The sequence below is a fragment of the Trachypithecus francoisi genome, unplaced genomic scaffold (assembly GCF_009764315.1).
Source record: "Trachypithecus francoisi isolate TF-2019V2 unplaced genomic scaffold, Tfra_2.0 Lachesis_group8, whole genome shotgun sequence".
Taxonomy (NCBI): domain Eukaryota; kingdom Metazoa; phylum Chordata; class Mammalia; order Primates; family Cercopithecidae; genus Trachypithecus; species Trachypithecus francoisi.
In genome coordinates, this window is record NW_022681473.1 from 6,957,864 (window position 1) to 6,983,272 (window position 25,409).

The window sequence follows — 25,409 nt, forward strand, 5'->3', positions numbered from 1 at the left end:
GTACCACTGGGTGCCTCTGCGGGGCTACTCTGCCTTTTTGGGTGGGAGAATGTCAGGTAATCTCACACTTAAAATGTTCACATCCATTAAAAAGTTCACCTTGGGGCTGGGCGTGGTGGATCATGCCTGTAATCCCAGCACTCTGGGAGGCGGAGGTGGGCGGATCACCTGAGGTCAGGAGTTCAAGACCAGCCTGGCCAATGTGGTGAAACCCCATCTCTACAAAAATACACACACACACACACACACACATACAAATTAGCTGGACATGATGGTGAGTGCCTGTAATCTCAGCTGCTACAGAGGCTGAGGCAGATGAATCGCTTGAATCCAGGAGGCAGAGGCTGCAGTGAGCCTAGATTGTGTCACTGTACTCCAGCCTGGGCGACAGAGCGAGACTCCATCTCAAAAAAAAAAAAAAAAAAGTTCACCTTGATGAAGCATTGTGTTTCTAGAATCAAGTGCTGCTTTTTGGTGTTTAAAAAATAAGCTAAGGAAATCCAAGCAGTACAGATGCCCCCCAGTTCTGCTGCTGCCGCTGAGAGGTGAAGCAAGGGCTCCTTGGCCTTAGCCTTCTGACTTACTTGCTCACACGCATACACCGAAGCAGAAAAGGTTTAGTTTTTGTTTTTAAAGCCTTTTTATTTTTTTTTTTAAAAAAACAAAAAACCCCCAAACAAAAACAAAACCTAAATTAAAATATTTCCCATTGGAGGCTATTTCTTTTTTTGTCTTTTAAAAATTTTATTACACAAATATCACCCATTCCCACGTGTCAGAGGAAAGATGTCCTTGCTCTCTCTAAAACCAATAGTGGAGAACTTTTAGAAAACAAAACAAAGTCCAACTAGCTTCCTCCTTCCCTGGCCCAAAATAACCTCAATGTGTCAACTGAGATAGCATAAGACTTATCCCCTTAATGCTTACATTTAATTTAAACTTTTTAGCACAACATTGGAGATTGACTCTAAATCAGCAACAAAAAAATATATATTTACAATATTTCTCCGAAAAACAAAAAACACAACCAAACCCTTTAAACATAAGTGACTTTAGGAGTTTTATTTATGGAGCAGTTATTTTTTTAATCACCAAGTGATTTTATATTATATATATATAAATTTTCTTCCTTTCCTTTGTGGTTTTTCGCCCCGGTGCTTGGAAAGATGGAGGCAGGGGTTCTGGTCCTGCAGTCTGAGGGCAGGCTCTCCTGGCAAGGCCGTGTCTAAGAGCAGATTGTAGGACATGCGATGGACTCCCCAGGTTCCTCTGTTCCCCAACAGAGACACTTCTTTCCTCCACATGGACCAACCCTCACCTCTAAAAACCATTTCCCCTCAGTCCCAAAGAAAAGGAAAACCCAGCAAGGGCGTGGTCCATCTGCTGCCTCTTCTGGGCTCCCTTTTCTGCTGACCAATTTACGTGCACGGTAAAAATGCATGTTTTTCCAAACCCCAAAAAACAAACATAAAAACCAAAACCCAAAAGAAACCATTGGCTTGGAAATTTCTGTGGATGAAATGTCCCAAAGTCAGAGGCACTCTCCCGGCACAATCCCTGCTCTGAAGGGGTCTCTCCACCTCCCCTTTTATAAAAAGACAACAAATTAAAACAAAGTAATCTTTTCAGTATTTTCCACAGGAGCAACCAAAGAAAAAGGCAGGAAGCTTCCAATTATAGGTCATTAACAATAATAATGTTTTTGCTCAATACCCAGGGTTCTTTACAGAGAAGTTCCCCTAACTGAGGCACTCTGGAATAAGTCACTGGCATTTCCTCAAAGTTTCAACCCCAGATTACTGGGGCCTGGAGACCAATGGAAATGGGCAGAGGGTCATGGGAGCAGACTGCTGTTTGTAAGGTGCAGCCAAAAGATTCAGCAGATTGGAAGAAACAGACAAAATGCCACCCCCTACCAGGACCCAGTTTCTTCTAAGACGGCCAGTTAATGCCAGGGTCAAAACTGGGCTAGGTGGCAAAGAGGGGACCCCTCTGCCTCTATTGCTTTGGAAGTGGCAAGGGTGCAGTTGGCGTCTCTCTTCTGGGTGGCTCACACTTCAGACCCCTGGTGCCTGGGCTCCATTCCCTACCTCTGTAGGGCTTCAGGAGGAGGAAAGCCTGAGACTGGGCTACAGGAAGAGGGACAGAAAGGGACCGGGTTGGAGGACCAGAAGGCGGGGCGGTGGGGGGAAGAAGAGGTTGTGCTATCAGTATCCTTACAGAGGGGGAGCAGAGTGCAAATTTGCATCAGTCATTTATAAGCTCTTGCCATAGGCTGCTGCTACTGAGCATCTCCTCACACACTTAAAAATATTGACCCAAAAGAAATTCCGACCTTTCTTTCTTTTTTTTTTTTTTTAAAGTGCAAAAAGCTCTCTGCTGCCCTAGAGAGAGGATCTTTGGACAGGCCGTTCAATGCAAAGTAAAAGGGGGCAGCTGATGGGGCTCGACAAAGGGCGGTGGAGCGGGAGACACCATGCTCCCTTCCCTCCCTCCCTCCACATACACGCGCGGAATACACTCAGCCACACACATAGAGGCACATGCACACCCCCTTCCATGGCTGCAGGCAGAGGGCAGGTGACTGGCTTCTAAGCAGGACCCCCTGGCTGCCCTGAAAGATCAATGAGCCACTGGGGCTAGACACAGGCCTAGACTCAGGGGTCTCTGCTAAACCAGAGGCCTGGAGGAGCCTGGCTGGGAGGCAGGTTGGGGCTTGGCCCAGTCCTCTGCCGCCTCCAGCTTGGGGGAGATAGGCTGCTCCCTCTGAGGACGTGCATCCTGGGAAAGCCTTCTTCAGGCAGAATGAAGACACATGGAAAAGGGCAGTCAGTGGGAAGCAAAAGAGAGAGGGGGAACAAGGAGATGGTGCCTGTCTCAGAATCCACTTGGGTAGCAACGAAATGGGTGTGTCCCTGGGGTAGACAGTTCCAGCTCCTCTGAAGAGCTTCAACCCCACTAAGTGCAATAAGGACCTCATAGAGACTAGCAAGGAAGTCGGGTAGGCTGGGGTGGGAAACCTAATTACGTGAACGAGCACGAGTGCTGGGCAGAAACAAGCTCAAGGGAGAGGAAAGGAGGGAGAGCACAGTTAAGGACATGAGGTTTAGGACATCTCAACAGCACCAGTGTGATCGGCACGGGTCTGGAACTCCTGGGGCTGCTGGCCCCTCCTGCGTAAGCCGGGAGAGTGTGATGGAGGAGAGACGCGCACTGGACACCACAAGGAGAACCTGGCCGTGGAGACAGGGCCGCTTTCTTCCCTGGGAGTTTGCTCAGAACCAGGCACCGCTGGGGACCATGGGTGGGGAGGAGGGGCACAGGGCCCAGTGCAGATGAAGGTTGCACAAACACCCCAAACTGAGAGCCCGGTCTCCTGGCAGGCGAGTAAGCGAGCAGGCACCTCGACAGCACAGCCTGTGCTTTCCCCTCAGATCAATCTGCTACTCCCTTTTCCTTAGGAGGGAGAGGAGCAGGCAGGTAAGCCTGGTGTCCACCACCCTCTCTGCCCCGCCTGTAGAGGAAGGGCTCAAGGGACAGGAGAGCAGAGAGGGAGTGTGACGCTGGCCTCAGAGCCCGTGCAGGGTCGAGGAGAGGTTCTCCTCGGTGGGGAGTCAGGGGAAGATCGGTTTCCTGTTGAGTCTGGGCTGGGTGTGTCTTAGCTGATCTTCTGTATCAGCTTCTCGTCAGACAGGCAGTAGAGGCTGTTGATGGACAAGTCTGAGATGAAGTGCTCGCAGGCTTTTCGAGTGATCTGCTTGCATCCTCGAAGGTCGATCAAGGTGACGTTGGCAATGCGCCGTAGGTAGATCAGGGTCTGGTCTGTCAATTTATTGCAACCTGTCGGGAAAGTAGACATAATGACAATGCTCACATACACACAACCTTCCTCTGCCATTCAATTCCCGTAGCCGTCTTTCCTTCAAAATGCTAAACAAAAGCCCTCTTTGTCCCAGAACTCCCTGGCTCAGAGACCAGAAGTGCCATCAGCACCTCTAAAGGGACCCTGCTGCCTCACTCCCATCACCATCTGACAACAAGCACAAGGGCTGCAAGGCTGACCAAACTCCAGCTGGATGTTGGCTGCGTACACAGGCAACTGACTTAACTACTCAAGGTCTCAGTCCCCCATCAAGTTAAAAAAGGGATAGAAATCCATGTCCTTGTCCAGATGTGAAGAAATGAGCTAATGGAGCTAATGTGAGTCAATGAACAGGCCCAAGGTCATTCTGGTTTACTGATCAAGTTCCAGGGAGAGCTGGAGGCAGGGGGCACCGGTGATTATGAACAGTAGTGGCATACCTGCCATATTGAGCTCTGTGAGAGAGTAGCGAGTGGAAGACCCAACAGCGGTGAGTAGATTGGAGGACTGATCTGTAAGGTGGCTGCAGTGACTGAGGTCGAGTCGAGACAGGAGGGGCATGTGGCGAATGATGAGGCGAAGCGTGGCATCTGTGATGTCAAGGCCTGCCAGCCGGAAGTCAGTCATGTTCCGGAGCTTGCTGCGATTGTCCTGACCTGCACAGGCAAGAGAAGAGTCTAGATCAAAACTCTCAATTCTCTAATCCAGCTTCAAGGCTCCAGGCAGCAACAGCTACTTGCTGGCCAGGGCCCCTGGAAGGGGTTAAGTAGAACTGCCCACACCCAGCCCTGCCTTCAGGGTGTGAGCACTATGTGGGCAGTTTCTAGGAAACCAGACAAGTTTTCTTTCTTCTCAAGCTGCTAGATTATGCCTCATGCACACAGCAAAAGGCTATGTGCAGAATGCTCCTCCCCTTCCAATACCACCACACTTTTCTAGACCATAATGCAAATAGCTTTTGACTCCACCTCAACCATAAAGCCTTCTCAGACTTTTTCAGGCTTACACTCTCTGGGCCCCAAACTCCACCGACTCACAAAATGGACTTACTCCATTGTTTGTAGGTAGTTATCTGCTTATAGTTACCCTATTCTTATACATAGTCCATCATTCTGTTTTCAGTTTGTGCTCTTCTATTTTTCCACAGCATCATTTCTGAGACTACCTTAGCTTCTGAGGACGAGGTCTGTTTGGAAGACAAAGCTACCCCAAGACAAGCACCAAGGAGTCAGGCCCAGAGCATACCTGGTTTATCAGCCGGTGGAGTAAGCAAGTCCCGAATTTGAGGGTCCTTGATTCCTACTGCCCACCGAAGATCAAGGGTCCTGAGAAGGGGGCAGCTGGAGGTGCTGAGGGCAGAGACTGCAGACCAGGAGCAGCCTGCTAGGAGGAGGTCTTTCAGTCCTGCAATGGATGGAATGAGACACGTAATAATACACTGTTTCCCAGCATACTCAGAGCTGTAACGATCTAAGCAAAGTGAACAGACTTCCAGTCTAATAGGAGAGAAGGACTATGTCTAATCTTTTAGTCATCCAGCTCAAAGATTTCCACGGTATCCTATACTACATCTTCTAGCTTTAGTGGTAAATTGATTGCTTAGTTTCCACCAGAGCAATACACGAAGGAGTGACTTCCTGTCTTTCCAAGAGCTCAAAATGCTGAAGACAACAAGGGCTTATAAGGAGCTGACCAAAGTAACATCTGACTCAAATTTCCTCTTTAGTGGTTATGCTGAGGAGAAATGCAGGGCTGGCAGCAACACTGATTCCATTCTCTTTGCTGTCCACTGCAGTGATTGGCCTGTCAGCCCAGAGTGCTGCCTTGGAGACTGGCACTTAAGATGGCCCTGGGTAAATCTCTTGCTAAGCAACAATGGCATGGGACTGCTGCCCTACACTGCCCTCAAGTGATGCTAAGAAGCACAGCCAATAATGCAACTTTTCTTGCCTGCTGCTTCTGGGCCCCTGGAAAGACAGTGGCAGCTGGTCACTTACCTGGCAGCCTATTGACAAGCCATGTCAGTTGCTTTTTAGAGATGTTGGTCCAACTGAGGTCAAGGCTGACTGGCTGCCTCTTGATGATGCCACTGAGGGCCTGGGGCACAATGGCCTTACACCTACTCAAGTCAATTTTTGTCCAAAGTCTCTTGTCGCAGCACCTGTGACAGAAGGGAAGAGAACTTGCCTTCATTAACTTGATATACCATCAGTGGAGCTCCCATCACAGGCTGCTGATGGCTTCTGGGTAAAGCAAAGCACCTGAGGCTCATTCTCCCTGCATTCCTCTACAAGTGTACAGGGATCACACCTTACAATTTTTTGCCTCAGAGAATAGGCAAAAAAATTGCCTTGGGCTCTACAACAACTAGATGCTTTGCAAACCTATATGTTGATAGTATATAACTTGACCACTTTACCCTGATTTATTCTGGAGTGTTTGAGAACATAACAGTTGTTAGGGACACACAGCAAGCAACAGTCTATAATCACTTTATCTGCATTAAAATGGCATGGTTTCTGCTGAAGTGTATATAAGGGAGCCTCTTAAAGTTTCTAGACTTCTTACTGTCTAAAGTTAAGAAGGCTGCTCCATTCTCTCCCTTGTCAGTCACTTGCAGCTGCCTGAAATGCAGGGTGCTACTCAGCACATCCACAATTCACCCTGCCTTCAGCCCATTACTGTATCAGGTCGAAAGAGGCTCTTTATCAGGCTTACAGAGTCCTCTCCCACCCTCAAGTTCTGCCTCGGTGCTATCCTGACATTTTCTTTCTCTTTTTTTTTTTTTGAGGCAGAGTCTCGCTCTGTTGCCCAGGCTGGAGTGCAGTGGCGCGATCTGGGCTCACTGCAAGCTCCGCCTCCTGGGTTCACGCCATTCTCCTGCCTCAGCCTCCTGAGTAGCTGGGACTACAGGCGCCCACCACCGCGCCTGGCTAATTTTTTTGTATTTTTAGTAGAGACGGGGTTTCACCATGGTCTTGATCTCCTGACCTTGTGATCCGCCCGCCTTGGCCTCCCAAAGTGCTGGGATTACAGGCGTGAGCCACCGCACCCGGCCTTATCCTGACATTTTCTAGCCAGTCCAGACCAGAAGTGAAAGGGACAGGCTTGGCTTTCCACTGCAGTCTACAAATCTACAGGCCACAAACCACAACATGCTGGCTTCCATTTAATATTTTATAGCCCCTGCCCCCCAGCCTGGTTGGCAGGGGAAGAGACAGCACATAATGGGAATCTGATGTGCCTTGCCCTGAAAACCAAGAGGTAGAGTAAGCAGTCCTACTAGTCCCTATACAGAGAAATATTAAGGAGAATTTAGATACACTATGCATTAATTCAGATTTGGGAAATAAGCTCATGTTTGCAAAGAATAGGGTCTATTTAAAGACTGAAAAAATTTTACCAGTGGCACATGAAGCTTCTATGGCAGAAGCAAGCTGCTGACAATACAGTAGATTTTGTTGCTCTAAACTCGAGCATGCATCAGAGTCCCCTGGAGGAGGGCTTGTTAAAGTAGACTGCTGGGCCCACCCAAGAGGTTCTGATTTAAGAGGCCTATGAGGGCCCTGACAGTTGACATTTCTAAAAAGCTCCTGAGTGAATGCCACTGGTCAGGACACCACACTACTGTAATAGGATGTGTGTGACCCAGATAAAAAGGATATCTCCTATAGTAAATATATACCACAGCTTAAGGAAAAACCAACAATGCCCAATAGGAAGCTCCTTGTTCTTCATCACTAAGAATTTTTTCCCCCAAGTGTCTGTCCAACTTAAGAAGAAACAGTAGCTCTCATTAAGGAAGCTTCAAAACTGGACTCTGCTTGCTGGAAAAGGGAATTCTGATCCAGGTTTGGAAGGATGAGCATTAAAACTGAAGAAAAATATAAGCACCTTCAAATTCATCTTGAAAAGCATGCCCACTTCTCTCACTGAATGGGAAGGTAATTGAGTCAGGGGCTTAAGTGAGGTCATCTGTGTTATCAGCACCAGAAGAATGAACAGAACATCACAGGCTCTCAACCAACACGTGATGAGTTTAGCTGACTTGAGGAGGAAATTTGCAGCCCGCAAGTCTCTGAAGTTTTAGCACAGACTAGAAATCTATTCCCCAAATCAGTCTCCCTCCCCATAACAAAGAGAGATGGGAAAGTATAGAGCAGGGCCAGGAGGCAAATGGCTAAAGTTCCCTAATGACATCTGTGGGCACAACTGGCCCACATCTTTAAACAGGACCCAAAGTTTGGGAAAAAGGGTCAATTCATTCCTCATAGGATCCCACAGGCTTTCAGATGCTAAGGTGTATGCTGTTCTCATATGGAAAACCTGCCACCTACTCCCATACCCCTAATTCCTGACCCCCTGAATCCCTGCTCACCATTTATACCACGTCTTGCACACTCGCATACATTCACAAAGTTCTCTGCGGCTGAGGTAGCGGAAGACAGACATCCAGACCTCCCGCTGCATCCAGCTTTCGTCTCCATCCTGAGCCCAACTGCCCCGGCCATTCAGCCTGGCTGCACCCCCCTCCTCTGCACTGTCATCTTCCTCCTCCTCCTCCTCCTCTTCCTCCTCCTCTCCCCCCAGCCCCTCCTCATCCCCACGCTGGGGGGTTCGGGCTGGGCAGTGCTGCACTAGCACACGGGGGGAATGGCGAAGGTTGGCAGAGGAGGCCGTGATGGCCTGCAGCTTGGGCACAATGGATGTCCCGTGGAGCTCTTTGGTGGGCCTCTGTAGCGTGACAGTGAGGTACGATCCCCGGATCTTGGCTTTCTCAACTTCAGACAGCTCCTTTTTGCCGCTGGGATTGTTCTCCTTTTCCCGTACCATGGTGCGCTCTGTGGCCTGCAGCCGCAGCAACTGCCGCCGTTTGAAGCGCTCATCGCGGCTGGCACTGTGGTGGTCGCTGGGGCCAGCCCCAGGGGATGACCGAGTCACCATACCCCGGGGGGAAACCGGGTCATGGATGAGCTGCAGCATGGAAGTGGGTGAATGAGGCGGGGGCGTGAGAGGCTCATCGCAGCTCCGCAGGGGCCGCAGGACTTTGGCTTGCACGGCTTCTTCGTCACTCTCTTCCATTTTCCGCTTCTGCAAAACAGGCCCAGAAAAGCAACTCAGTGCTTCCTTTCTTCCCTCTGAACAGACAGGGTGGACCTCCCTTGCTCTCAGGGGACCAGAGAGAAGAAAGGTCACTGTTGGAGAGGGGGTCATTCCCTCAGAGTTGGCCCAGGCTGGTCTCCAACTTCTAGGCTCAAGTGATCCGCCTGCCTTGGCCTCCCAAAGTGCTGGAATTATAGGTGTGAGCCACTGCACTTGGCCTGACCATTTTTAATTGTGTCTCTGACTTACCTCTTTCACCCAAGAGACGTTCTGTTTCATGGTGGAAAAAACCCACATATACCATTTGAACTAAGATCCTGAGTCTGACAGCGGTAAACACCATTGGCTTCTAGCTCCACCAGAGTCTAAGTTTGACTCCACCAAGCTGCATCTTCCACTCCATCCCCCACGTGAATAATAAAGCAGAGAACAAGAACCTCTGTGAGAAACCGGGTTGCTATAGGGAGATTCACTCAGGATTATGGTGAGGAATCCCACAAGAGCCCTCAACTTTATCTGTGGCATTTGTGCTCTCCAGGTACTTGTCCTTTCCTGGAGCCCACTACGACTACGCTATGACAAAGCCCAGTAAACATGTTCCACTAGGAACCGTATCAGTAGTTCAGGTTTTTTGCAAGGAGACATTTTATGTCTCTAAGCAACAACCCTGGTATCTGCTCTTTTCCTCCTTACATTTTTTGATCATTATGGTTGGAAGAAAATAACCACCTTTTGGGTGCTACCTTTTCCAATGTATTAGAAGATAATACGGCCGGGCGTGGTGGCTCAAGCCTGTAATCCCAGCACTTTGGGAGGCCGAGACGGGCGGATCACGAAGTCAGGAGATTGAGACCATCCTGGCTAACATGGTGAAACCCCATCTCTACTAAAAAATACAAAAAAACTAGCCGGGCGAGGTGGCGGGCGCCTGTAGTCCCAGCTATTCGGGAAGCTGAGGCAGGAGAATAGCGTGAACCCAGGAGGCGGAGCTTGCAGTGAGCTGAGATCCGGCCACTGCATTCCAGCCTGGGCGGCAGAGCGAGACTTCGTCTCAAAAAAAAAAAAAAAAAAAGAAGATAATACTAAAACATAGCATCTGCCAACACATCTGCTACAGCAGAGATGCAAGCACTCAACATCACTAGTGAAGACACATTTACGTAAATGCCACTAGCTCAAGAACTTGGGAGAACTTTGGCCCTAGTCAACTTCAAAAATCCTTGCCCTCAAAGACAAATAGATTGAAAAATTCAACTATCTTAGTATCCAAGTGGGAAGAAATAAAAAGAAGGTAAGAAAATTCCCTTCTGCCCCCTTCCCCACTCCTGTGCAAGGGTCCTTGGAAGACTGGCACTCGGAAAGCCATCTCCTCCTGTAGGTGTCCACCGCGCGTCTTGCCTTTTCAGCCCAAGTAACTACAGTCCTTTTGGCCCTGACATTACTGGCAACCACTGGTCAGCAACCTCAGCTCCTTTGGGCCAAGGTCATAGCACTGGTCCTCTCTGGGGGAGGGGCTGCCTCTGCATGACACATTTGGGCATGTGGGATGGGCAGGGTAGGGCTTTCTGCCAGGCCACAAAAGTGAAGATGACAAAAATGTGAACCTGCTTAACTGGAAACTCAAGTACACTGCTGCACTCACTGGCTGCCTCAGGCCACTGCCTCCCCTCTAGTTAACATTCCTTAGGAGAGATCCTACTCACCTAATTTCTCTCCTCAAATAGCCTAGTCCTGGTTCCTCTCTTTGTAGGGCCCCAGAGTATAAAAGGACCTTAGAATTTATAGATCCCAAGTGGAACAATATTTAGTAATACAAAAAACAATGCTACAAACTCTAACAAAGAAAATACTAAAAATTAACCAAAGAAAAAATATACCAAACCAAACAAAAATAATCTCCTAGGTCAGAGAAACCATGTGAACACTAACGCAAAGGCAAAAGTGTATCAATCCCCCACATTTGAGGCCTCTTTTCTGTCACAGTGCAAATCTGATAAGGTTCCTTTACCTGGGCTTTCTCTGAGTTGTCCTCCTGGTAGCACTTTGGACATTCCCAGCAATTTGGCAATTCTTCATTAAGCAACCCCTCTCCATCCATCTATAGGAAGACAGAGATGTTTTTAAAAGCCCGTCTCTCAAGCTTCCTTTATCAAACAATAACACAGTTGGGAAGAGTTACTCACTAATCAATAACATTGGTCCATAAAGGGAGAAAAACTGTGAGCAATCGAGCCCCAAATAGCCAATGGTGCTGAACCTGATCTTGACAGTGGGGCACAGGTTCTGATAGCTTGGGTTTAGGGACTAATGCTCTAGTCTCTGTGACTCAGTGTTCTCCACTGTAAAATGTTGGCTGACATTATTACCTTCACTCTCCCTCAGGAACTAACATACACAGAGATACAACATTATAATTGCCAGGGATACAACAAAACCCACCTTATAGGGTTGTGGTGAAGATTAAATTATTCATTGTGTAAAGAATTTAACAAAGTACTTGGCATACAGCAAACCCTCTGTATTAGCCATTATCATCATCATGGAATTAATACCCTATTTCACCAGTTCTATGGGTTTAAGGTATGTTAATAGATGTAATATGTACCCTTTAAATCTTCACCAAGTTATAATTAATCAAACAAACTTTTAAGATTGTAAAGCTGGCCAGGCACAGTGGCTGATGCCTGTAATCCCAGCACTTTGGGAGGCCAAGGTGGGCGGATCACTTGATGCCAGGAGTTCAAGACCAACCTGGCCAACATGGTGAAACCCCGTCTCCACTAAACACAAAACTAGATGGGCATGGTGGTACATGCCTGTAATCCCAGCTACTCAGGAGGTTGAGGCAGAAGAATTGCTTGAACCCAAGAGATGGAGGTTGCAGTGAGCCAAAATCTCACCACTGTACTCCAGCCTGGGCAACAGAGTGAGACTATGTCTTCAAAAAAAAAAAAAAATTGTAATGCTGTTGAAATATCCTAAGAATCAGGCCAGGCACGGTGGCTCATGCCTATAATCCCAGTACTTTTGGAGGCCAAGACAGGTGAATCACTTGAGGTTAGGAGTTTGAGACTGGCCTGGCCAACATGGTGAAACCCCATCTCTACTAAAAACACAAAAATTAGCTGGGCGCAGTGGCACGTGCCTGTACTCCCCACTACTAGGGACGCTGAGGCAGGAGAATCACTTGAACCCGGGAGATATCCTGCCACTGCACTCTAGCCTGGGCAACAGAACAAGGCTATGTCTCAAAAACAACAAAACAAAATAAAACAAAAATCCGGTTCTTCATTCAACATATGCTTAATGTCTCCAAATACTGACCTATTAATGTTTCTGTTATAGATTTGCTGCTATATAGTATTCAAAAAAACCAAAAATCTATAAAAGGTATACTTTTCACATTTTAACCTTTCTGAAATTGGGCTGCTTCTCATGAATGACAGTGTCTTATTATCACTGTCAGGCGACAGTCATGATTTTAGCTGATACTTTCTGAGAATGCCAAGGAAACAGTGGTTCTCCACAAGGCTGCACAATTCGGATCACCAGGGGAGCTTTTGGAACACAAGGCCCATTGCTGGACTCAATCTCTGAGGCTGAGATCTGAATTTATTACTTTTTGTTACTTTTTTTTTTAAAGCTATTTAGCTCTGCACTGAGCCTGATACAGACTCAGAACTCATTAAATGTTACCTGATACTATTACCCTTACTCTCCCTTAGAAACTAATATCCAGAGGTACACTGAAGTATGTATCAGAGATGACTAAAGGCTTGAGGCACCCCAAAACACACCATGCAGTTCCATTATGGCCTGGGGACTCTACACACACTGTCCAGAGGCCAGATTGTAAGCTCCATGGGTGTGGTTTGTGTACTGTTCTATCCTCAGGGTCTAATGCAGTGCCTGACACATTGTACATATATGAATCAAGGGCTGATGTTAGACCACTGCATTATGTGGCCACAGAGGTGATGGCCTACAGTAGGGATGCGGGCACTCCCATGACAGGTGTCCCATTCTGTTGTGTCACTCACTCCATTAGCTGAGACTTCAAGAACCCCTTATAGCTCTCCTCACCTGGAGGCAGCCAGGATGAACAATCTCATTGCAGATACAGCATTCCATGAGTTTCTTCTCAAAGTCTTGTGTCTCTTCATTCTGATCCACCTCTCCACAGAGGGAACATGTGACTGAGTGAGGCAGCCTGGGCTACAAGAGGACAAAGATAGGATCCAAGAAAACTGACTCAGTTCCTTATCATTTCAGTTTCCCTTAAACTGAAGATGGGAGATTTGGGTCCTATAATTCTCTAGTAAACACCTGGAAGCATGGAGGAAGGGTGGAGAGAAGGGAGGTTTTTGGTAGGAAAAATGACTGGGGAAGAGGAGGACTCAACCACCTGGGTACTAGAGACTAGTTTATTTTCAGTTGGCCTATCCTTGGCCTCCCCAATCCTTTCTAATCTACTTGAAGAGGGGAAAGAAGGCAATGATTTGCCCTTCAAATGCTGGTCTCTTGTTTGGAATTAGGTAAAGCCAAAAGATTAAATTGGATTTTTAGTACTGGATACCTTCCATCTAAACCTGGGGTACAAAATAAAGCCAAAAAGAGAGTATAAACCTTTTCTTTCCAACTCTGAAGTCTCTTTAACGCTACACTATATGTATTTCAGTTCCTTTGGCACTGCCACCCCTCCCCCAAATTCTTTACCCAGCAGATCACTCACTGCCAAGCACTGTCGGAGGACACAGGACTGCTTCATGCGTCCAGGCCCCCCAAACTTCTTCATGTCTCTGCAGTAGTGGCAAACACCACACTCTCCTTGCACACAGGCTTTGCATTTTCGACATCGCACTCGTCTCCGTCTGGCTCCTGACACAATCGGGGAGGCAGCAGCTGGCCTCACAGGTGTTAACCGTGGAGCTGGTTTCATAGTGTGAGGCTTTGTAATGGGGATGGTAGGAACCCGCACCTTTGGCCGAGTGGGGAATTTAAGCTGGAAAGAGAAAGCGGTGAGGTCAAATATATCCGGTTGCTTTAAGACTGGAGAGGGTAGAAGATTACATGGTAGCATACCTAGCCCGGGGCTTGGCCCACTATGGCCTATGGGCAGATCTGCCCACTGCTTGTTTCTAGAATAAATTTTATTAACATACAACTCATCTTGTGTATGTATTATCAATGGCTGCTTTTTTTTTTTTTTTTGAGACAGAGTCTCGCTCTGTTGCCCAGACTGGAATATAGTGGCTTGATCTTGGCTCACTGCAAGTTCCGCCTCCTGGGTTCATGCCATTCTCCTGCCTCAGCCTCCCGAGTAGCTGTGACTACAGGCGCCCGCCACCACGCCTAGCAAATTTTTTTGTATTTTTAGTAGAGACGGGGTTTCACCATGTTAGCCAGGATGGTCTCCATCTCCTGACCTTGTGATCCGCCCGCCTTGGCCTCCCAGAGTGCTGGGATTACAGGTGTGAGCCACCACACCTGGCCAATCAATGGCTGCTTTCATGCTACCATGGTAGAACTGAGAAATCGTGACTGTGTGGCGTACAAAACCTAAAATATTTACTATCTTGATCTTTACAGAAAAATTTGCCAGCCCTTGTCCTAGCCCTTTGGCCTACTAATTCAGCTGCTTCCCTTTCATTTTGCAGAGCTGTTAAGATTCACCCCCTCCCTGAGCTTTCTGTGTTAAGTGCCATGTACCGAAGTCACTCCAGGAGCCCTCCAGTATTTCCTCATCCTGACTGCTCAGATTATATTCCTAAAGAAGACAGTAAACTACCTTAGGGTGAAACGAGTCTTGCTCATTTCTTTAGTACTCCAAATCTAAGCATACAACCTGGTACATAGCAGACACTCCAATAATATTTAAGTGTGGAACACATTTCTTAGCATTCGTATTTACCCTGCTGGTGACCTTTTCTAGGACAAGGACCAAGTTTCCTACTACTTTAATTTCTTTTTTTTTTTTTTTTTTGAGGCGTAGTCTCGCTCTGTCGCCCGGACTGGAGTGCAGTGGCCGGATCTCAGCTCACTGCAAGCTCCGCCTCCCGGTTTACGCCATTCTCCTGCCTCAGCCTCCCGAGTAGCTGGGACTACAGGCGCCCGCCACCTCACCCGGCTAGTTTTTGTATCTTTAGTAGAGACGGAGTTTCACCGTGTTAGCCAGGATGGTCTCGATCTCCTGACCTCGTGATCCGCCCGTCTCGGCCTCCCAAAGTGCTGGGATTACAGGCTTGAGCCACCGCGCCCGGCCTACTTTAATTTCTTACCATATCTTAAACACTTTTCTGACACAAAATACCCAAAAACCAGAAATGACTGAATTGTTTTAAGGCAGTCCCCTGTGGCCACGCAGAGGCCAAGTGGGACTCCTGCCCCTGGGGACGAGGAGGTGATTCTTTAAATATATTGTTCAACTCCATACCTTTATATTCTGCCTAAACACCCCTGGAATGTGATGGCTTTGCAAGTTTCAGCTATGGAACAACAAACAGAAGCCTAATTTATTTGCCAAATTTACGGCCAGGATCAGAATGCTATCATTTATTTAATATGTAACCTTGATAGAGGACAGTATGGGCAAAAAAAATTATACAGGATCTAAACTGAAGAGGCATGAAAATTCATCATTGACAGTTTATTAGCTGACAGTAATTCCTTTCTTCTTCTTCTTTTTTTTTTTTTTGAGACAGAGTTTCACTCTTGTCGCCCAGCCTGAAGTGCAATGGCACGATCTCGGCTCACTACAACCTCTGTCTCCAGGGTTCAAGTGATTCTCCTGTCTCAGCCTCCCGAGTAGCTGGGATTACAGGCATGCGCCACCACGCCTGGCTAATTTTGTATTTTTAGTAGAGACAGGGTTTCTTCATGTTGGTCAGGCTGGTCTCAACTTCCCGACTTCAGGTAATCCGACTGCTTCGGCCTCCCAAAGTGTTGGGATTACAGGCGTGAGCCACCATGCCTGGCCCCTTTCTTCTCTTTTCAATTCCATACTGCAAAGTCCAGGGTAAGGGGATTTTTGAGAGAATGATCTCACTACATGCAAGAAAACCTGTGCTCCTTTTAGATATCTTTGTAATTATTTTAACTGGCTTTCAATCATATCTGTGAAGATAACTGAGTAACTGGTCACAGGGACAGAAGCAGATGCATTTTGATAAACAAATGCACAATTTGGCATCTGAATCTGGAGGGAGGCCTCCCAGTTTGATAGTTCTGTTAAGAGAGTCACCTCCAAAGATAGCCAATTACCCTGACTTACAAGTCAAAACAGAACTGCGTAATGATTTTCTGTCAGTTTGTATTAATGCACCAAAAGCCATCTGCCTCTAGTTGTTCTTTTTTTCCCCAGAATGGTAATGATCAACTAACAAAAGGCTTAAGCAGCCTAAAAATCAAGCAACATAGTTTCTTACCTTATCCCTTTTTGGCCACTGTACTATAGGAACTCCAGTGAGGGCTAACTTGGGATCGCTGTTGGCAAGCTCCTCCAGCAAAATCTAAGGGTAGGAGGGGAAAGAAGGAAAAATCAGGGCAGGGTGAACAAAGAGTCAACCACCCTGAACAGCATCCAGACTCTGCCTCAGTACCCTTGAGTAGCAAGGGAGGCAGGGCGGCAACTGTCTGTATTTGCCCTTCGTACAGAGACTCACTGGAAAACAAATAAATCAAAGGTGAAGGAGAAAACTCAAACTTAGGCTGCTGCAGTATTATCAAACCTTTGAGGCTGGGCACAGTGGCTCATGCCTGTAAGAGGTGGGAAGATCACTTGAGCCAGGAGTTTGAGACCAGCCTGGGAAACACAGCGAGACCCATCTCTACAGGGGGCAGGTGGTGGTGGTGGGGGAGCAGAAAGGACTTCAAACTCACCTTTGCTCCCAATCCCTTACTTGTGTACTCATTATATTAACACACTGAAACAACTAACTTACTGTGGCGACAAGTGTTACTTCTCATACAGCTCTACATATGACAGTAAAACTTTATTATTGCTTCTTCACTTTTTATTCACCAGTTAGTGAATATTATCAGGTAATTAAGTATTGCCTTCATTTCTCAGATGTGAGCCAAGTGGCATAAAAATGATTGGCTAATACAGAATTAATGAGATGAACGGTACAGCCTAATGTGCTGATTTAACCCAGGGCTCTTTTCTTCTAAGGCTGATTACAGAAATCTCAATCTCAAATCTCTCTCTCTCTCTCCCACACACCCACACCCACAGAGGCTGTTATTTGCCTTTATTCCTTTAAATGGGGGAAAGGAACAATCTTAGGGGCAACAGTTCTCACGGCATTACCAATAAAATTTAAATGACTTACGAACAATGATACAGTTAGAAAATGCCACTTAAGTGAATCACACTGGTTGACTGTTACTTTGAAACAATTTTTTTTTTTTTTGGATGGAGTCTCACTCTGTTGCTCAGGATGGAGTGCAGTGGTGCTATCTCGTTCACTGAAACCTCTGCCTCCCCGGTTCAAACGATTCTGCTGCTTCAGCCTTCTGAGTAGCTGGGATTACAGGCACCTGCCACCATACCCAGCTAATTTTTGCATTTTTAGTAGAGATGGGGTTTCACCATGTTGGCCAGGCTGGTCTCGAACTCCTGACCTCAGGTGATCCGCTTGCCTCGGCCTCCCAAAGTGCTGGGGTTACAGGCGTGAGCCACCACAACTGGCCAAATCTTTTTGTTTTAGACAGAAATTCCTGAAGCCCAAATATTCTAGTATAATGAAATCTTCTTCTGACCTTATGAGCCCTAAAGCAACACCAACAGCAAAATAACTCAACTCTGGGAGACAAGTTACATGATTCCTTTTCTGGCTATCCTAGGTATGTACAGACGGTAACTGTTTCAGCAAATACTAAACTCTGATCCCGGACAGGTTAGAAAGTCTGGGCCCTTGCTAATAATTGTTCTCATAATCCTGTGTGCTTTACCCCAGAAACCAGGACTTTTATGTATTTTCATTCTTAACCTAAGGTTCCTGCTCCAAATCCCAAAGTTGGGACTCAGAAAGACCCTTTATCTCATAGCCAAGAAGCTCCTCTACTAAGATCCCCTTTTGCCAAGTCTCCAGATGCCTCTCACCTTCCCCCAAACTCATTTCATTTGCGGACGTTTTATTTACTTCAAGTTGCTATGGCATCCTTTTCTGTTAGTACCATACAGCGTGGGGGTGAAGAGGCGGGGTCTGGTGCCACGTGGGACAAGGCTCTGGTACGGGCTCCTAATCTCCCTAGGGTGAAAAATTCAGGTCCATTCAAAATGTGTGCTAGGGAGTGCATGGCTCCCCTCCCCCACTTTGCACTGCCGAAGAGTAGGACTCTGCCCATTTCCTCTGCTGAAGTGAACTGAGCTGTCCACAAATGGGGACTTTCCACTTTCAGCAAAACAGACGGCACAGTAAGATCTGCGATTGTTTAAGAGTAGAAAAGGAACTTAACTGTTCACCAAAAGCAGTCTAATTCTACCTGCAAGATTTCTGTGGGGAATAGGGAAGGGTAGGCAGAAAACTGTGTCGGTGTGTGTGTGGGGGGCGGCAGCTGTTCACACATACAGGACTCAGTTACTGGGGTATGTGTGGGTGTGGAGGGAAATGCAGATTTCCTTCCAAGCCTTATTTTGCTGGGGCCATTCAACCAAGCACGCCCTGCTTTCATCAAAAAAGGCAGACTCCAGCTGAGGCCCTACAAGAAACCATATAAAGAAGCCACCACCCTTCACTAGAGGGGGTTTGGGATAGGAGAGCGGGGGTGGAGTGCGGGAAAGGCTGACGCCTATCTCAGCTCCAGGCATTCGGGAGAACATTTAAACACAGGCCCACACCCTACAGATCACAGGAAGGGAAAGAGAACAGAAGGTGCCTGGGCAGAGAGGGAAAGGATTCTCAAAAGCCAAGCAACCCAATTCAAAAGCACATCCCACCAGGTGAGGGAACAAGTGCAATGACGGCTCAAGCAACACGAAGTAACAGCATTCTCCTGGACTCGCCCGGCAGGCAGCAGGCAGTTTCTTCTGCCTCTTCACTGAGACAAAAGTCCCTATAGTTACACGCACCCCAAACCAGAAAGGGTTTGCCGATCGACCGCCTGACCTTTCGTTTCCCGTCGCTCTGGAGCTGCCGAGGCTCTTGGTGAAGTTTCCCCAGCGTCTTTGTTTTGTTTTCTGTATTGGAAGTTCTCCTGAAGGAGTTAGATATTCTGCCTCTAGGAAAATCCGGATTTACTTGAATATTCTGGAATCTCCCAGAGCACATAGGGCAGGGCAGTCCAGCTCTGACCCTTCAGACTACCCAGACGGAGCAGCGTGCAACGCTCTGGGCTCCTTCTCGAGCCCTTCAGCTCAGCCGCGGCTTCCTGTGCCTGCGAACAATGCTGCTGCGTCACCCACATGCAGCTCCCAGAAATGCTTTGCAACGGAAGATGGCAGGAGGGGGAGCCGAGCGAGAGTGAGCGAGCCAGGCAGAGGGCCCAGCCGTTCTGCTGCAGAGCCGGGAGGGGGTGTGTTCAGCAACTGCTTTCTTTCTCGCGATTGGAAGAGGCCCTGCCAGGGAGGGGAGCTCAGCCACAGCCCCCGCCCTGTCTCCCTCCCACCACCACTGCAATAGGAGAACCTAGGGCCAGCCCCCTGAGGGCTCCCGGTGGCAGACTTCTGAAGGCGCCAGCAAAGGGGAAGGCTTTAACTCATTCTGCAGGCTACACTAGGCACCTTGGCCCACATTTGTCCTTGTCTCAGTCTACACCCTTCCCCTCAGGGTCACCTCTCACTGTTACTGCCAGAGCTCTCTGGCTGACTGCACACACACTTATCTTTCCCCTCTCAGCAAGTATAGGGGGGTCGCCCAAAGTTCTGCCTCTCTGGATGAACTAGGCACGGGAGCTGAGTTCCTGGAGTTACCTTCTCTCTCACGCGCACTGCCTGCTTCACCTGCCCTCGCTGACTTGCTTCCAGCCCACAATCCAGAATCTGCCTACGTGTTCCAAAAAACCTTCAGAAATGGCCCATGTCAGCCAATATTGAGATATTCAATAAAATATGGCTAACATCAACTACATCTAAAACAGATGCCTGCTTCTGATTCTGACAAGGACTCCACCCCCACACTACAGTACTAGAAATGTCTGTGCAGCAATCCTGCAGCAGTTCCACCGGGACTAAGTCAAACAACTGAGGCACAACCTAAGGGCAACATACTTTGCCCTCCTGCCTCTAAACAAGGTGCAGGAAACCAGGGAACACACTTTCTCCCAACTCTGGCCGTCTCCTCTGCCTATAAGATTATCCTCTTTGGCCGGGCGCGGTGGCTCAAGCCTGTAATCCCAGCACTTTGGGAGGCCGAGGCGGGCGGATCACAAGGTCAGGAGATCGAGACCATCCTGGCTAACACGGTGAAACCCCGTCTCTACTAAAAAGTACAAAAAACTAGCCGGGCGAGGTGGCGGGCGCCTGTAGTCCCAGCTACTACTCGGGAGGCTGAGGCAGGAGAATGGCGTGAACCCGGGAGGCGGAGCTTGCAGTGAGCTGAGATCCGGCCACTGCACTCCAGCCTGGGCGACAGAGCGAGACTCCGTCTCAAAAAAAAAAAAAAAAAAAAAAAAGATTATCCTCTTGGATTTCCGTTTCTATTCAAGTCTGTTTACCCGTCTCATTTTTGATATCCCCTAGATGAAGCAGCCAGTCCTGCATCCTGTCAAGACACCTCACTACCTTCTTACAGCCACTCAGACTGACAGGTATTGCTCACACCTCTACACACCGAACCCTGATTCCCGGATCCCCAGCTGGGATGAAGCTCAGACTGAACACACACTCCCTTCAGTCTACAGAAGGAAGGGAGGGTGCACACTCCAGTTGAGTTTCTAGGGATCCACAGTGTACCAAACATCAGCATGGGAGAACCTCAATAGGAATCAAATACTTAGCAGAAACAGTTTAGGTCTGAATTTACGTGATTTTTAGACCCTTACAAACGTAACTTGCCTTTTTTGCAGATGCTTTGATTTAAACATCTAGCTCTTAAGCATTCTTATTTATTTCCAGGACAGTTGTTTCAGTGAGTTTCTAGTACAGATTTAGTGGCTAACTAGGCTTTCTAAAGTCTGGGGCTTTGCTACCAGGGGCTTCATATGTTATTTTTATAGTAGTTTACCAGAGGAAGGGGAGACTTTTGTGCTCTCGGCTGAGCTCCTCCTGGAAATGCTTATATGATCATCCTAACCCTAAACCTCTCCCTGGCACTGTATCTTAAGACTCAAGACCCAGTGCAATCGGCTTATTTTGTTTGAAAAGCTTTCCTTAACAGTGATCTAGCTATTGAGAGGTCTTCTTGGAAAATGATTATTTTGATCTTCAGTGCTATTTATATTACAGAGATGATAAAGTATGAATAATTAAGAGAAAACATATTACTTTAAAACAAACATAAGTTCAAGTTGCAGCAAGTACAAATTCTAGAGGCCACCAGGAAAGGACAAAAATCAGATAGGTCACTAGGAAACTCACTCCCATTAAGTTTCCAAATCACAAATTAAACCAGGCCTAACTTTTCCCCCTCCTGCTAATTCAGAATAAAAGATAGGCAAAAAAGATAAGAATTACTAAGACCATGACATTACATAATACAAGAATATAAGGAAAATATTTAAAATAATTATATGTGCTTTAACCATATAAGACTTATAACTGAGTTATATTACTTAAAACTTTCTATTCAGTAAGAATGTATGAATTTTTACAAATATCTTATTAGTAAATATTGCAAATAAAGTTCTATTTGTATGGTTGGCCTTTTTTCTTTTTTAGACAGGGTCTCGCTTTGTTGCCCAGGCTCAAGTGCAGTGGTACGATGACAGCTTACTACAGCCTAGACCTCAGCCCCCCGAGTAGCTGGGACTACAGGTGCACACTACCATGCTCGGCTAATTTCTTAATTTTTTTGAAGATGGAGTCTCACTATGTTGCCCAGGCTGGTCTTGAACTCCTGGCCTTAATGAACCTCCTGCCTCAGCCTCCCAAAGTGCTGGGATTACAGGCATGAGGTACCACATCTGGCCTAGGTTGCTTTTTTTAAAAAACAAAAAACCACACATCTGTAAGCCTGGACCCAGGACAAAAAAAAAAAGCTGATTTGGTTGGGTCAGGTGGCTCATTCTTGTAATTCCAGCACTTTGGGAGGGTGAAGCAGGAGGACTGCTCAAGGCAAGGAGTTCAAGATTCAAGACCAGACTGGTCAATACAGCAAGACCTCATCGCTAATAATAATAATAATGAAAAATTTAAAAACATTTAAAAATCTGGCTTAATGGAATAAGAGCTAACTATACTGGGTCTTCTACTAGTTCTTTTATTAGTATCAGAATAACCCCCAAATTATAAGCTGAAGAGAATTCCTAATTAGTATTTCTGGAGTTATTTGCAACCATAACTGTTTCTGCTTCAATCTCATCATACTCCCGGGATGGGGCCTAATATAAATTTTTAGATCATAGTTCCAAAATAAAATGTTAAGATTCTTAGATAAGAGTATCAGTAGCCTATTACATCACAAATAACAATTTTCCAATTTATAAATTGAGAGCTTTTACCATTTATATAATGTTGTAGTAATAAATTTATATCCTGTAACAGGAAAGTTTATTACCTGATGAATTAAGAAGACTGGAACATCTCTTTCCCTCAGGATAGACTCTGCCACTCTCACCCATTTGCTCTGTGCCCTGTGTCATGCCAGGCACCTGCAAACCTGGACTGCACTTATTTCCTATTACTTAGCTCACTTTTATATCTGCTTTGCCACTGAACTCCAAGGCCCTTGAGGACTAGGACCACGGCATATCTGCATAGTTTCCTTAACACTCAATCTGATTCCTGACACAGTAGGCAGGCATTATTCAGAGCGGTGGAATAAGTGAACTTCATATATTTGTAACATCTAATTTTTTTCTGGCTGTAATAATGCACTGCTTATTAAGTATTTTACTAATCTTGTTAATTTTTTTTTTTTTTTTTGAGACGGAGTCTCGCTCTGTCGCCCAGGCTGGAGTGCAGTGGCCGGATCTCAGCTCACTGCAAGCTCCGCCTCCCAGGTTTACGCCATTCTCCTGCCTCAGCCTCCCAAGTAGCTGGGACTACAGGTGCCAGCCACCTCGCCCGGCTAGCTTTTTGTATTTTTTAGTAGAGACGAGGTTTCACGGTGTTAGCCAGGATGGTCTCGATCTCCTGACCTCGTGATCCACCCGTCTCGGCCTCCCAAAGTGCTGGGATTACAGGCTTGAGCCACCGCGCCCGGCTAATCTTGTTAATTTTTTTGTTTTGCTTTGTTTTGTTTTTGAGACGGAGTCTCGCTCTGTGGCCCAGGCTGGAGTGCAGTGGCCGGATCTCAGCTCATTGCAAGCTCCGCCTCCCGGGTTCACGCCATTCTCCTGCCTCAGCCTCCCGAGTACCTGGGACTACAGGCGGCCGCCACCTCACCCGGCTAGTTTTTTGTATTTTTTTAGTAGAGATGGGGTTTCACCATGTTAGCCAGGATAGTCTCAATCTCCTGACCTCGTGATCCGCCCGTCTCAGCCTTCCAAAGTGCTGGGATTACAGGCTTGAGCCACCGCGCCCGGCCTAATCTTGTTAATTTTAACAACAATCTCACAGAGATATTTTATAGAGGAGAAAATAGGTTTTCATAAGTTTAGTAACTTACCCAAAAGTCACAAAGTATGACTGGCAGGCTTATCAAAATGTTTAGAGAAAATAGGAAGGTAGAAAAGTATTCAACAACACCAAATTTGCTTTATTAAGTGAGCTGGGCAGCCAGATATATTGTTATATTAAAAACTTCTTTTGGCCGGGCGCGGTGGCTCAAGCCTGTAATCCCAGCACTTTGGGAGGCCGAGACGGGCGGATCACGAGGTCAGGAGATCGAGACCATCCTGGCTAACACGGTGAAACCTCGTCTCTACTAAAAATACAAAAAACTAGCCAGGCGAGGTGGCGGGCGCCTGTAGTCCCAGCTACTCCGGAGGCTGAGGCAGGAGAATGGCATAAACCTGGGAGGCGGAGCTTGCAGTGAGCTGAGATCCGGCCACTGCACTCCAGCCCGGGCGACAGAGCAAGACTCCGTCTCAAAAAAAAAAACCAAACAAACAAAAAAAAACTTCTTTTATATAGGCACCTATGTTAAGAATTCCTTTATCACCAAAATAAATACCAACAAAAACAACAATCTGATTAAAAACTCAAATTCTGGCTGGGCGTGGTGGCTCATGCCTGTAATTCTAGCACTCTGGGAGGCCTAGAAAGGCAGATTACTTGAGGTCAGGACTCAAGACCAGCCTGGCCAACATGGTGAAACCCCATCTCTACTGAAAATACAAAAATTAGCCAGGCGTTGTGGCACACACCTATAATCCCAGCTACTCCGGAGGTTGAGGCAGGAGAATCACTTGAACCCGAAAGGCCAAGGCTGCAGTGAGCCTAGATCATGCCACTGCACTTTGGCCTGGGTGACAGAGCAAGACTTCACCTCAAAAAAAAAAAAAAAAAGACCCACAAAAACAAAGAAACCTCAAATTCTTCCAGATGACTACTACCACCCTACTATGCCCTGCTATCAGCAGGTTGAGATGTACCCTTCTAGATTCCTCTGCAATGCACAAACACGCATGCACTTTTTCTTACATTAATGGGATCGTAGTATACATACTGTTCCATGTCCCACTTTTTTATTCAACATATATCAGTAACACAATTTTAGAAATGTTAAGAATATCTTGGCCAGGCGCAGTGGCTCACGCCTATAATCCCAGAACTTTGGGAGGCCAAGGCAGGTGGATCACAAGGTCAGGAGTTCAAGACCAGCCTGGCCAACATGGTGAAACCCTGTCTCTACTAAAAATACAAAAATAAGCTGGGCATGGTGGCACATGCCTGTAGTCCTAGCTACTCAGGAGGCTGAGGCAGGAGAATCGCTTGAATCTAGGAGGCGGAGGTTGCGGTGAGCTGAGATTGCGCCATTGCACTCCAGCCTGGGCAAAATGAATGAAACTCAGTCTCAAAAAAAAAAAAAAAGAAAGAAAAAGGCCGGGCACAGTGGCTTACGCCTGTAATCCCAGTACTTTGGGAGGCTGAGGCGGGCGGATCACGAGGTCAGGAGATCGAGATCATCCTGGCTAACACGGTGAAACTCCGTCTCTACTAAAAATACAAAAATTAGCCAGGTGTGGTGGCGGGCGCCTACAGTCCCAGTTACTGGGGGACTGAGACAGGAGAATGGCGTGAACCTGGGAGGTGGAGCTTGTGGTGAGCCAAGTTTGCACCACTGCACTCCAGCCTGGGCGACAGGGTGAGACACTGTCTCAATAAAAAACAAATAACAACAAAAAAAACAAACAAACAAAAATTCTCATAGTAGGAGAACCCCATTCTACCTATGCACAC

The 25,409-nt window shown here is 47.1% G+C and overlaps 1 protein-coding gene across 6 annotated transcripts in view; it reads right to left on the bottom strand.

Moving 5' to 3' along the window:
* Positions 1-733: 733 nt before the first annotated feature.
* KDM2A (lysine demethylase 2A) overlaps positions 734-25,409 on the bottom strand; it is a 152,692-nt gene continuing 128,016 nt past the window's right edge. For 3 of the 6 annotated variants that reach the window (XM_033205737.1, XM_033205734.1, XM_033205735.1), the window contains 9 exons: positions 16,390-16,473; positions 13,698-13,967; positions 13,049-13,180; positions 10,974-11,063; positions 8,241-8,953; positions 5,860-6,023; positions 5,108-5,266; positions 4,303-4,518; positions 3,659-3,840 (listed from right to left, as the gene is read on the bottom strand). In XM_033205737.1, the coding sequence (XP_033061628.1) occupies positions 3,659-3,840; positions 4,303-4,518; positions 5,108-5,266; positions 5,860-6,023; positions 8,241-8,953; positions 10,974-11,063; positions 13,049-13,180; positions 13,698-13,967; positions 16,390-16,473 (2,010 nt within the window). Of the gene's footprint in view, positions 3,841-4,302; positions 4,519-5,107; positions 5,267-5,859; positions 6,024-8,240; positions 8,954-10,973; positions 11,064-13,048; positions 13,181-13,697; positions 13,968-16,389; positions 16,474-19,074; positions 20,266-25,409 lie in introns of those variants that run through there. The other 3 variants (XM_033205739.1, XM_033205738.1, XM_033205733.1) reach the window with 3 other exon arrangements.